Genomic DNA, 14,835 nt, shown 5'->3' on the forward strand with positions numbered 1-14,835 from the left:
CTTTTTCTTACGTAAGAAACTTATAAAAATACCGTCCCTAGAAAATTCTCAAGACCATTCTTACGCAAGCACAAGTCAAGTATAAGTCTAAGCACATTGTGACTGGTAAAGTTTACCATAAACTGAGACTACGATGCTCTTTAACGTCATAAAAACAACTTTGATATACGAATTACGTCATAAATTTGTCGTCTGCTTCATTGAAGTCATATATATATATGGTTGATTTAGATGCATTTGACATGTCCCCTATACACCTATAAAATGTGCCACAAGATAAAAAAAACAGCAGACACATACAAACTAACTGAATAATTGTGAGAGCGCCTGATCTTAAAGTAGCCTGTGTGTTTGTAGCCTATTGTTTACTAATTGGCAAATAAAAAAAATGGTTTCAGGGTAGAAGCGAAATTTTCTGTAGCATTCTTAATTTTTGCTGGGGAAGGATTTTCTCTGTCTTTTTGGTATCAAAAGCTGTCGGAAATGCCGTCGAATAACTCTACGGTCAGCCATCTTTTTGAAGCAGAAACAGACTTAAGGTTGGTAAGCATAAGCCGTATACCTTGCTTGGGGCTTGTGCTTAGATTGACTATGTTTAAGAACGTAGTTGTGCTTAAGTTTTTTCTTGGAACGCTTAATAACGTTCTTGAGAATTTTCTGGGAACACAAAATAAGGTAAGTTTACATAAATGCTTAAGAATTTTCTAGGAATCGGGCCCTGATCTGCCTGCCTTTGGGGTGGGGGGGGGGCAGAATCAGCAAATACAGACAAAAGCTGAAGTTCAAGTAATCGATTTAATGTGATTCTGGCTGTTGGCTCCCTGACCTGGAGGTGTCCCGTGTTCGATCCCAGGCCTGCGTTGGCCGAACATGTTTCTGGCGTGGTTCCCCCTTGTTAATGGTGCAGGACGAATGGGACGCATTAGTATGCACGTAAAAGATCTGAACTCGATCATGGGGGCATGGCTCTGTCCGCGAGTCTTATCTCAAAGAGCTCGACACCATACACGACCAAGGACTTAGAATCAGTATAGGAGCATTCCGTACATCTATGGTGTAAGTTTATACGTCGAGGCGCATGAGCCTTCAATGCACGATAGACGTGATAAACTGGCACTGCAGTATGCTACAAAAATGGTACCCCTACCGCATCATATTTCACATAACACCATATCATGAACATCTTTTTTGCTGAAAACTAACGGTATTCGCATTCAACACCTTCTGCCAAAGGCTGGCATCAGTCATGACAGTATTGCGAATACCCCTTGATTATGTCGCCTCCAAGGGTTCACTTAGATCTAACGAAAAACAAAATAATTTTAATTTTTAGTGTGTTTTCTCTAATACTTGAATTTTTCTTATATGTTTAACTGAGAGTTAGATCGTTTTGTGGTCCACTTTTGTGACCCACTGGCCATTGACTGCGTGTCCACAAGATCCACCTGTCCACGGGACAAGTACTCTTTGGAGATAATAGTTTTCACAACAACACCTTTAGTGGTAACTCTTTTTCTCTTCTTTTTACATTCCATGCAAAGGGATTTGAACATCTCAATAGTCTCACGTGTTACGTTAGCATATTTCACTAATGCTTTCACCATTTTGTCTCTACCTCCATGACCAGTAGATATGTGGGCACGCTTTAGGATGTCAAACATCTCATCAATATGGGTGAAATAACCCACTGCAGATTCTGATTCTGGTTTTCTCTTTTTGATCAACTTCTCAATGTCTCCGCACTGCAAGATCGCATACCTCCCAAGAACGTAGTGAATCCATTCTTAATTGTTATCAATTATTAGAGCAGTGGTGATTATAGTTAATCATATTAACCGACAAAGAACCTATTAAAGTATCTTGGTAATCTAGTCTTCTCAATAATCGCTCTTCAACAATCAATGTGTACAATAATTGGGCTAATTAATCAGGCATTGTAGGCAATGTACACAGTGAGTGGCCTCATTAGCCAATGTACACATTGACTGGTTATTTCAGGCATTGTGTAACACATTGCCTGATTGTAGACATTGGCTTTAACATATATATATATATATATATATATATATATATATATATGCAATAAAGCCAGCTCGGAGCTGACGTGCCACAAAACAACATTTTATTTCACAAACCTGGGGCTAAATATTTCCAATCATTTAGATAACAAAATACATCAACGTTCAGTATTCGTTTACACATCAAAATTATCGGCGATATCTGTTGGTTCGTAAAAATTAATATCTGTAGCAATTGTCCGGGGGAATCGCTGTCAATATCTATAAGTACATAACTACACTGGTTGATGATTAAGCAACAAATGGAAATCAACACGACAATACACGTCTACTATAAAAAGATAAAGCCGATAGGTTTGAGTACATTTAGACATTATATTAGGATACATTTGGATATTGTATTAGAGTAGGATAACCAGTGATATAGGAATAAATCAGCCAGTCAGTAGGATAACATAACCGAATGATCGCCGGTGTTAACAGACCAAGGATACCCCAGCCGGTGGATATGGAAAAACCTGTTAATCCACCTGGACTGAACAAAATACAGGACTCGATGAAACCAATTCTGGTGTCCTTGAAACTGTTTGGCCTGTTTTATGAATCCACTAATAATAAGATAGGCGTGGAGGACACCCAACACCTTGGATCTTCGGCAGAGAAGAAAACCCATAGCAACACATTACAGAAGATATACTGCTGGGCTGTGCTGGGCTGTTTAACAATTAGTACTCTGAGGCATATTCCCGGATTTTGGACAGGTGCCGCTTTTGTACCGGGTTTTACAGTTCCCAAGGTTATTTTCACAACCTGGTCCTTTCAAGGCGTCCTCAGTGCTATCCTTATACTTTTTTACTGTCGTAATGGAACATTTGGTGCGTATTTCAAGCTGTGGAACAAGGCCATCATGGATATAAAATGCACCGGTCTCGGATCCTTATTGAAGGACCTGCGTCACTTTTCACTAATATGCACGGTGTTTTCTTGGGGATTATGGCTTTGTAACTGTGTTGGAATATTCCTAATGGTTTTTATTTTTAACGCTGACTTTATCAACTCCTTCATTAATCCATTGCCCAATAACTTAACATGGAAGTTGATGCTATTTGTGTGTCACGTATACTTGTCAGCCATTTGGGTCTTCAGTATCGCATTTGTGTTGATCTGTAGCAAAAGCATCGCCAATGCATTTTTTCTTCATTCCAAAAACATAGGAGGTGTGATCGAAAAAAACCCTACAGTATTTCCGGAAAAATTGGAGATGATTCGACGAAAGCATTTGGAGCTCTGCCATCTTGTGGACATTCTAAATCGTCCTATGAGAATGCTGTTGGTGAATGTATTGGGTATAAACATCTTTCTGGCTTGTTTTATTATGTATCAGCTGATCAACAGCAGCGGTACTTTGTTGAACACATTGATGACGGTGATGTGGGTGCTGACGGCGTATCTTGGTCTGGGTTCAGTATCCTGGTTTGTTGCTGTTGTTAATGACGCAGTAAGTAAACTATTTTACATTAGGGTACTTTGTTTTCACCAGTTTGCTTTATATTGGTTGTGTTTAAAATCGCTTAAAGGACCTAAGTCCGTAACTCAAAATCCTCCAAAATCTTCGACATCGAAAACACGAATTATTGGTCAATTTAAATCAACATTGATGATGTAAACTTACCGGGAAAAGATGAGCTTCTGATATCGGGAAAAGATGAGCTTCTGATATCCGATATTTAAGATAAAAAATTTTTTTTAACATTGGTACACGAATCGTGTACCATAATGCGCTTCAGCCCCAGTTGTATGGAGAGACTCAAGGGACGAGGCTAGACACATTGCACCAAATCAAATGGAGTTATGTAGACTAGAATAACTAGACGCTAGAAATTTGCACTCGATTGAGATTGCTGACTTATTTCGCCGAACATAACTGATTTGAAATTGGAGTAAAAACGGAAACCATTAAATGTAAATCAGTTTATATACATTCATATTACAGTATTATATGCGTTGCGACCCACTTTTGTGAATTTCTAGGTCTCAAATGTTAGCGATGTAGCTCCTTTAATATGATAGTCTTTTATTGTGATTTTTATACGCCCAGATTTTCATGTGGACGTATATTGTCGTCGGCCCTGTCCGTCCGGACACAATTGTTTGTGAACAGTCTACAGGTCACATTTTTTTTCCGATTTCAATGAAACTTGAAATATAGGTTTATCACCCTAAGATCTCGGTTCCTTTCGATATTCGCGCATATCGGACCGTAACTTCGTGAATCATGGCCCCTGATTGTACGAAAAACTGCGTTTTTAGCTTGTGGACCCTATAGAGGTCATAATTTTTATCCGATTTTAAAAAAACGTATTATTATATCACCGTTACACCCTAAGTACGACTGAGTTCGATTTCGTGAAAATTGACCCAAAACTGACAGACAAAATGGCCGCCCCTCATTCTCAAATAGCGTAAAAATATGGTATATCAAGGTTGTGGACCCTATAGAGGTCGCATGTAAGTTTATAACCCAAAGATCTCGGTTCCTTTCGATATTCACGCATATCGGACCGTAACTTCCTGAATTATGGCCCCTGATTGTACGAAAAATCGCGGTTTTAGCTTGTGGACCCTATAGAGGTCATAATTTTTATTCAATTTAAAAAAACGTATCATTATATCGCCCTTACACCATAAGGACGGCTGAGTTCGACTTTCGTGAAAATCGGCACAAAACTGACAGACAAAATGGTCGCCCTTCGTTCTCAAATAGCGTAAAAATATGGTATATCAAGGTTGTGGACCCTATGGAGGTCACAATTTTAATCCGATATTTTTGAAACTTGAAATGTAAGTTTATAACACAAAGATCTCGGTTCCTTTCGATATTCGCGCATATCGGACCGTAACTTCCTGAATTATGGCCCCTGATTGTGTGAAAAATCGCCTTTTTAGCTTGTGGACCCTATAGAGGTCATAATTTTAAGAAAATATATTATTATATCACCGTTACACCATAAGGACGGCTGAGTTCAAATTTCGTGAAAATCGGCCCAAAACTGACAGACAAAATGGCCGCCCTTCGTTCTCAAATAGCGTAAAAATTTGGTATATCAAGGTTGTAGATCCTATGGAGGTCACAATTTTTATCCAATTTTGTTAAAACTTGAAATGTAAGTTTATAACACAAAGATCTCGGTTCCTTTCGATATTTGCGCATATCGAATTGTAATTTCCTGAATTATGGCCCTTGATTGTAGGAAAAATCACTTTCTTTATAGATTGTTCTCTATCCATCTCTCGAAAATGTGGGCGTATCCTGCCTGGCAGCCGCTGGTTATCCGATTTTGTTGAAACTTGAAATGTAAGTTTATAACCCAAATATCTCGGTCCCTTTCGATATTCGCGCATATCGGACCGTAACTTCCTGAATTAAGGCCCCTGATTATACAAAAAAATCACTTTCTTTTTAGCTTGTTCTCTATCCATCCCTCGAAAATGTGGGCGTATCCTTGCCTGGCAGCCGCTGGTTCCCTTTTGTTGTGATGTTGTCTTTGTTCTTGAGCTGGTGGGAGTATGTCATTTAGTCATTTCCAACCCACACTTGTACGTGACAAGAAGTACTGTCGTCTGCCTAACCCTTAACAGACACGCCCAAAATGCCACGGCCCAAAACTAGACTAGCTTTGCTTAAGTCTGCCTGTGCCACCTACACCAGCTACCCGGCAGACTAACATCCGGATGATACCATATAGGAGAAAATTGGTACACTTGTTATTCCATGGTCAGCAAGGGTTACTGGACTAATTCATAAAGTGTCTGCATTGATTATTGTGTAATTTTTACGTGTCTTTACGAATTGACTCTAAGCATTTAGACTGCACTGTGATGTGCGGCCACAGAAAGAAAAACGACTCAAAAGTAAAGGCCCAATACAGCACACTTATCAAATATGGCATTCGTTTCTACTCCCATTCAGTGCAAACGCAAACTATTATAATTTTGCACTCGTTTCTACTCCCATTCAGTGCAAACGCAAACTATTACAATTTTGCACTCGTTTCCGCTCCCATTCAGTGCAAACGCAAACTATTATAATTTTGCATCACAATTTAAATAAGGTTTAACTTTCTAATTTCCTGACTATATGTCTGGCACCATATATCCCGGTAGCAGCTGAGGTGCCAGGCACCATATAGCCCGGTAGCAGCTGAGGTGCCAGGCACCATATAGCCCGGTAGCAGCTGAGGTGCCATAAAACTCCCATTTTATTTCATGTCACTCATTCTAATTCCTTGACTATATGTCTGGCACCATATAGCCCGGTAGGAGCTGAGGTGCCAGGCACCATATAGCCCGGTAGCAGCTGAGGTGCCATAAAACTCCCATTTTATTTCATGTCACTCATTCTAATTCCTTGACTATATGTCTGGCACCATATAGCCCGGTAGGAGCTGAAGTGCCATAAAACTCCATTTTATTTCATTTCATTCATTCTAATTTTCTACTCCAACCGGGTTAATGAAGACGTGCTTGCTCGATCCCTGCTCGTATTTCAAATTGCTACCGTCAAGAGTTATTTTAGTTGTTCACCATCGTGTACCAGGTACCTCGCATATATTTGGCCACACCTCTGCGATCGAAATAAAATGAAAAGTTGCTTTATGGCACGTCATCTCCAAACGGGCTATATTGCGCCAAACCTATGCGATCGAACCCGTTTAGCCGACCTGCGCTTTAGTCGCTTATTAACCACGGCTCACAATCACTCTTGGTACTAAAATACAGTACAATAATGAATTAATTATGCTTTTTATCGGTATCTTTATGTAGGGCCATTCACCTTTAGACCACATCTATGATACCGAAACAGATGGGTTGTCAACTGAACGACTGGGTCAGGTATAGGTTATTATTTTGCAAACCTACACTATTCGATTATTAGAAATACATATGGGGAAACGTTCGTGTGCAAGGAAGACCAATAAATTTCTTATAAGAAATAAGAATCCTTTAAACTGGGTCATTCAATGGGTGTTTACCGGAACTCGTAATACAATACTAAGCAGTAAAACCGTTCTAAGAATAGAGTGCTGGACACACTGTACCTCTGATCAGCAAACTTTGAAATACAGGGCCAACGGGGGAGGGGGAAGCGTGATTTAGCCCCGCAAATAGTGTGCCCCCGAACAACCACCCCCGCCCATATAACTTCCTTTTTGACGGGCGTGACAATGTACCAAGGAGCATACTATGCGAAAATAAACGTATTACCTCTTGGTAAACTATCGTCTTGTTAAAGAATATAATAAATACTATACTACCATTAAGACACTGTATTTCAGTAGACATTATTTCTGTCTAACTACTATAGTATTATATTTCTGTCTAACTACCATATTTAATTATAATATTATATTTCAGTTGACGTTATTTCTGTCTAAATTAACTGGTACATCAATAGGTTTTACAGCCATGGGATTTTTTACTATCACAAAAGAAGTTATTTTAGCGGTGAGTTCAATGTCTTTGAACAGATTCTGAACACTCTTTGTTGTGACTTACCGTTGCCAGTCAGTACGTCAGCTATTTGCTCAACCGGAGCTATATGACAAAGTGCTAACATTTTTAAAAGAGACAAACTTTTATAATCAATTTTAATTGTATATATTTAAATCATGTATATCGTTTTAAATATTTATATATGTAAAAGATTTGTTATATTTATTTTTAATTAATATATTTTCTGTGATATTTGTTTTTATTTAAATATATAAATTCATTTATGTGATATTGTTTTAATTTGTCTCCGATTCACCATATGTTTGGCGCAATATAGCCCGGTTGGAGCTGACGTGCCATAAAACCATATTTCATTCATTCATTCATTCTTTGTTGTGACGTCATATCGAGCATACAAGAAATGGCGGAGCCTTGGACCCTTTTCCCGAAGAGCTCCGCGTACAAGAATAGGGTGACCCATGTACTCACAGAAATACAGTCCACCGCTGATAGTTCGAGACTACCACTGAAGCGTGCACATTCGCCGTGCCGAGACCAACTTTCTGACAGTATGATACTATAAATAGCCATGGCACGTGCAATTCTCTACAAATCTATCAACTATTACAGCCGTAAAAAAATTATTGTTGACGATTTTGAATAGCAGTAAAATTAAGCTTCTTGGTTATTACAGCAGATTTAGAAATTACGTTCGTTTCAATTTTTAAATCGCTTTATCATTAACTGTACCGTTAAGAGCGGCATCTTTTGGTTTAGTACAAATAATATCTCTGATTCACTCGGGTTAGACAGGAACATGATACTAGCAGTAGTTTCATTTTACTTTTACAAGCTTCTTAAAACGATTGTTGAGCTACCTAACGTGCTTATTTCTAAATTCAATTTCTTGTTTTAGCTTTCTGTTATGTTTCGTAAAAAAGTAGTCTTGATTATCCCGACCTGTCAATCAGACGTAGAATGGTCGATAGGCTGGTTAAGCGAGACTTATTTCAAAACAAGGGCACGTAACCTATCTTTTACTCAAAAGTGTCTGGATGTTATGGACGACTCTTGGAACCAGTTTTCAGTCTATTATTTATACATGATTAATGGTCATAGCTTATTAAGTACAACATGATCGTTTTTTTAGTGACTATAATTGTGTGAAACTGATTTGAGGCTTGGCATATATATAAATATTGTGGCGTAATTGTCGAGATATATGGAGATATTTATTTATGGTGGGTCACCCTAACAAGAACAACATGATGAAGTAGGGCTAATGAAGGCGGGCATACGCCATACAGTGTGCTATAGCCTACTCTTATATCGAAATCCAACCGCAAAGAGATCTTATACGTGGATGCCAATCCGAACGACTAGACATCTGTCCTTGTCAGTCCCCCGTCCGTCCTGCACCACTGACAAGGGGGAAACCACGTCGGAAGATCCTGATGATTTTTTTCGGCCAAAGCAGGGATTGAACACTCGACCTCCAAGATAGCGAGCCTTCGTCCTACACTTAGCCACCGTGGCTCCTAGTTTAGAACAGTTAGTTTAGAACAGTATTATCTCCCAATTAGTAATTGGACAGTTACAAAGATCATTGACCATGATAACCCACCATGGTTGTTCAATAATACAGATCGTTAAAATGGCGATTAGCGGATTTCATTAAAATTAATTGTTAAATTTCTATTTCAGATGGTTGGTTTGTATTTGACCTATTTTTTTCTGTTGCTGCAATTTAGGATCACCTAAGATCAGCTGCTGGATCAATTAATTAAACGGGACTCCACGGAGCATTAAATAGACATTAGTGTGTCAATTGGAGTTTAATTTATATGTAAGGACAGTTGGATAAATTGTCTGAACTAACTCCCATATCACATCTATGAAGCTCAATCTGATTAAAACACAGATCCTATTTCGTTTCGTTTTATATAGTTCAGAATTCCGTTTACTTTACTTTTATTAAAAAAAAAACGAAACGAAATATAGATCTGTATTTTAATCAGATTGTATGAAGCTTATCCACAAATCTTGTACTGATGGACGAATCGAAACCACACTTGTCTACGGTAATGTTTTTGTTATTCCAGAATCGTACTCACTCAACAGTGTTTAATTATTTGCTGATTTTAAATTATTCTTTTGTAGTAAAGACCTACTTTTGTGTTTGGTAATGATGGTGCAGATCAATTCTGATATTGATTTAGAAATATTTTGGTCTCAGTTTATAAGCATATATATCATCGTATTATTATCTGATTTTCAGAGGTAATTATTATTGAGCTAAAGACGATTCCTAATGATCTTGGGTGTTTTCGAATGCCCAGGTATTGCCCACATGTATGGTTGTCGCTTAATGAAATTAAATAAATTGGGTTTAATGTCTTACTGCTTTGCTTCGACTGGGCTAACGAAGACGGGCATACGCCATATAGTGTGCTATGCGGGAAATTTTGCCTGGACAGTGATGCTATGGCCTACTCATATATCGAATTCAAACTGCCAAGGGATCGTTTACGTACACGCCAATGTTACACAGGACCTCGAATTTTCGTCCCACCCGAACGACTACACGCTGTCCCTTGTCACCACTGACAAATCCCAATGAACTTTCTCGGCCAATGCGGAGTAGGGTCGCCTGCCCAACCTCGTGGGTTTTCTCCGGGTCCTCCGGTTTCCTCCCACTGCTAAAGACCCTTACGCGAACTGTTCACTCATGCTAAATGCAGTATTCTTTTTTGTTAGAATAGATGCAGTAGAACACAAATCCAATATTGAGGTATCATTTCATTTATTTTGAATACGAATTTGTTATTGGTATGTCAATACCAAATCATATTATTTTTTTAAAAATTAATATTTCTTTTAGATACATAAAACAGTAGCCGAGAATATTTCTGTTATTCAAAACGATGTTTGTCCGGTGTTAAAACGCCCTTATATTATGTTTTGTTTGCTCTACAAACAAGCCAACAGTGAGGCTGATGTCCCCCGCCGAAATAGCAAAATAATTAGATGACACGTATTAATTAATAGAACATTTATTTTTTTCAAAAGTATCGAACAGTTAAACTATAGACTAAGTTTCATCACTGTCTATCAAATAGAATCAAGATTATGAAACTGATAAGCTCTGCTTAGCTTCAGCTCGAAATGTTAATCATTGAACTTAGTCAAGACATTCACCTAATGAACATCTACATCAAGTTTAAACATTCTACCTCAATTAAAAGCAGAGTTATTATGTTCCAAAGTCTTGACCAATCAATTAAATTGCTTATTGCTCCTTAGCCTTAGCAGAAAATTTTCACCATCGAACTTAGTCAAGGTAATGATATAATGAATCTATATTCGGAGTTTCATCTCTCTCAAAGTTATCATGCCCCAAAGCATCAACCAATCAGATTGCTTATCTCTGCTTACCGTAAGCATACAATGTTCATCATTGAACTCCATCAAGGCATTCACCTAATGAAAGCCTACACCAAGTTTGAACATTCTACATCAATTAGAATGTGAATTATTGTGTTCCAATGTCTCGACCAATCAAATTGCTTATCGCTCTGCTTAGCCTGAGTAGAAAATGCTCATGATTGAACTTAGTCAAGGTATTGATGTAATGAAACTATACACCAAGTTTCATCAATCTCACTTAATTAGAACTAAAGTTATCGTGTCCCAAAGCATCAACCAATCAAATTGCTTATCTCTGCTTACCCTAAGCGGAAAATGCTCATCTTCGAACTCCATCAAGGCATTGACCTAATCAACACATACACCAAGTTTGAACATTCTAGCTCAATTAGGCAGAGAGTTATCGTGCCCCAAAGTATCAACCAATCAAATTGCTTATCTCTGCTTACCCTAAGCGGAAAATGCTCATCTTCGAACTCCATCAAGGCATTGACCTAATAAACACATACACCAAGTTTGAACATTCTAGCTCAATTAAAAGTTATCGTGTCCCAAAGCATCAACCAATCAAATTGCTTATCTCTGCTTACCCTAAGCGGAAAATGCTCATCTTCGAACTCCATCAAGGCATTGACCTAATCAACACATACACCAAGTTTGAACATTCTAGCCCAATTAGGAAGAGAGTTATCGTGTCCCAAAGCATCAACCAATCAAATTGCTTATCTCTGCTTACCCTAAGCGGAAAATGCTCATCTTCGAACTCCATCAAGGCATTGACCTAATAAACACATACACCAAGTTTGAACATTCTAGCTCAATTAGGAAGAGAGTTATTGTGTCCCAAAAAGTGTGACGGACAGACAGACGGACAGACAGACGGACAGACAGACAGACGGACGAACCCATTTTAATAGTCCCCTGCTTTCTTCGAAAGGCGGGGGACAATTAATAAATTTTGTTGTATCGCTATCAACTTCATGCTGCACGAACATCAGAAATTCGGAAGCCTAAACTAATATTTACCCATTATGAAGGACATCTATTATTGTTTGCACTTACGTTAATGAGTTATACGATACATCTTCAAAAACATCCGACTTCCGGTAGCCTGGATAAACTTTTATCCACGTCAACCACTCTTGGGATGTGTAAACAATCCTCTTACATGACTTGGATGGCAGACATGATTGAGAGGGAAGTGGGCTTTAACGCCCACACACACAGACTAGACCATTTGGGGACTAACATATGGTTCAATTTTATTTAAATAATTCGCTTAAACGTAGGGGTCTTTAGTAGTGAGAGGACCCCGGCGGACCCGAGAAAAACCCACGAGATTGCACAGGCGACTCTACTCCTGGTCACGTACAACCGGGGAATCGGAATCACGCCAGCTGATCGAATGACAGACCTTATTATACAACGCGCACGCGCAAACCATTCGGCCAACCAAACCCCACCAGACATGATTGGGGAGAACGTCTATAACCAGTAACAAATTCGAGCGATGTAGAGTTGCCCTCTTTCAATAGACGACACCCTTATCAGGGTATTAGTCATATTCTATGATTCTCTAAGATAATCAAATAACCACGATAAAATACTAATTGGGTTTTAATCAATATTGATTTCCAGGCGAAAGGATATAAATAGTAGCTGTTGTTGCACATAGGTCATTTTGGACTAACGTAGGGCTCAATTTTATCTCAATAATTCGCTTGCCAATAGGGGCCTTTAGCACCGGGGGAAACTGGAGGACCCGGAAAAAACCCACGAGGTTTGACAGGCGATCATACTCCTTGTCACGTATGAGTGGGGAATCGCAACCACGCCACTCAATGACAGACCCTATGGCCCAGCGCGCACGCGTTAACCCCGCCCCCAAATAAGGCCTTTGTCGAGGGGTGATACCTACAGGGGAAAACTTGTCTTGATTCTCATCCGTGGGATAAGAAAGGCTGCTGGATTGGCAGAGAGAATTTATTGGACCACAAGGGCGACACTCAGAGGTATTCTTTTTTTTTTTCAAGCATCTGATGCGCTGCAAGGCAGGAAGGAAAGAGAGAAAAGGAAGTGCTACAAACAAGATAAACCGCACTCCACTTCATTCAAAAGACGCACAAAATGGAGAAGAGTAATGTAGACCGGCGTTTCCCAACCTCTGGGTCGCGACCCAACTTGGGTCGCAAGCACTTTTCGTGGGGTCGCGGACTAGACTGAGAACTTTAAAAAAAAAAATGCTATCTTTTCACGTAATCATGTAGACCTAAAGTGTCTGTTACAGAAAAATACTTTCAATAACTCATAATATGATTAATGACATGGTTAATGGATACGGCCTGCAGACCACAGCCATGAAAAATGAACTACAGTCGGCAGGACTCTATTTGACGGTTTTTTTATAACTATACGTAATTACCACAATGGCGATTGGACTTTCAAGGAACCCGCCAAGCTTATGCTCGAAAGCATGGCGGTGATGGCTGAAAACAACTACAGTGGCTCAGCCGCTGCACACCCAGCAGACGGAAGGGATGCGATATGACATTGAGAGAAGAGCTATAGCAAAACGTTCAAATCAACGATCGATTGCGCACGATTAGGGACACGTGGCCGAAATGAAAGAAAAGGTACCTTTTTGCCAGGCTTCAGATGCGTGCTATTCAATGGGTAGGTTTGAGGGTCTAACCGGAAGGGAGTTTAAAAACGCAGCGAAAAGTCGTTGTGAAGGGCAAGATATGATAGCTGATTACAAAACCACTCATCACTACGCCGGTTTTTGTCAGGGCGACCCCAAGACGGAATACTACCACAAGTGTTTTCGTTAGTGTGACAGGCAAACGCCCTACATGTCAAATAATATAAACGAATTTCGATAAAGATGGCAAGAGGAATGGCTACGGCCTGCAGGTCACAGCCCAGTCGGAAACCTGCTTTTACAAAGAAGTTCCCAAAATGCGTCTTTTGTAGAGTTTTCGTTGTAAAGCTGTCCTTTGTTTAAAGAAAATCAGCTTCAGAAATTGAAAGCTCTGAGCGATTGTCCAGATTGTATCTCTATTCTGCCAACAGGCTATGATGGAAAAAGTGTGATATTTCACTTGTTACCATGGTTTGCTCAACGAAAACTTGATAGGGAGAATCCTACGATTGTCATTGTGGTGTCTCCGCTAAACTCCTTTATGGAAGACCAAGTGATGAGTCTGAGAAAGAGTGGGATAAGTGCCTGTTGTCTAAATATTACTGGTAATGGCTTTTAGTAAATATATAATGCTAAGAATCGGACGTACAGTTAAAGCGGAAATTGCAAATTTTTAAGTTATATTTTTAAAATTTATTAAAATAAAGCCTGAAAATAGATGGTATCCATAAACAGTCCTACCTTGTTAAAGAATAATCCTATAATTCGCTATTGCCAGCTGAGAAATTGGCAAAAATATCATTTTCCTCTTCATTTTCAAACGTTTGAAAAAAGCTACTCCGTGGTGGAGAACAGAAACCAAGGGGGGTAATTGGGAGGTAATTGTGTTATAAATCCTGTGTAAATGCGTTTTAAGTGTGAGAATGACACCTATGATCGTATAATTGTGAGTTGACAACCTATTGAGCAAAGGACATAGAAATAATTACGTTTTGACTTTCTTAGACAATTTGCAATTTCCGCTTTAATATTTTAACTGTATTGCTATAAAAATCACCCCTTTTATTATATATAATGATAGGAATCGGACGATATATATAGACTTTATTGCTCCCCCCCCCCCGGCATTCCTGTTTTGTTAACAATAGATCTGTATTATTAAACGTAATGAAGAACCCAGAATAACGTAATGGATAGCACACTGGACTTGGTATCCGGAGGTCCTAAACCCCTAGTTTGGTCCCCAAGTCGGATTGT

The 14,835-nt window shown here is 39.1% G+C and overlaps 1 protein-coding gene across 1 annotated transcript; it reads left to right on the plus strand.

Moving 5' to 3' along the window:
- The first annotated feature begins 3,342 nt into the window (after positions 1-3,342).
- On the plus strand, positions 3,343-9,272 carry LOC126821336 (uncharacterized). Its single transcript, XM_050549744.1, has 3 exons — positions 3,343-3,444; positions 7,434-7,523; positions 9,216-9,272. Exons 1-3 carry the CDS (start codon positions 3,343-3,345, stop codon positions 9,270-9,272), a joined length of 249 nt encoding a protein of 82 aa, XP_050405701.1.
- Positions 9,273-14,835: the final 5,563 nt, after the last annotated feature.

The sequence above is a fragment of the Patella vulgata genome, chromosome 5 (assembly GCF_932274485.2).
Source record: "Patella vulgata chromosome 5, xgPatVulg1.2, whole genome shotgun sequence".
NCBI classification, from domain to species: domain Eukaryota; kingdom Metazoa; phylum Mollusca; class Gastropoda; family Patellidae; genus Patella; species Patella vulgata.

Excerpts from the sequence above, each read along its gene's own strand:
- LOC126821336 (XM_050549744.1), top strand. The coding sequence starts at position 3,343 with ATGCTGTTGGTGAATGTATTGGGTATAAACATCTTTCTGGCTTGTTTT. Across the intron at positions 3,445-7,433 it reads TGTTGAACACATTGATGACG|TTGACGTTATTTCTGTCTAA; the intron begins GTGATGTGGGTG and ends ATTATATTTCAG. Across the intron at positions 7,524-9,215 it reads CAAAAGAAGTTATTTTAGCG|ATGGTTGGTTTGTATTTGAC; the intron begins GTGAGTTCAATG and ends TTTCTATTTCAG.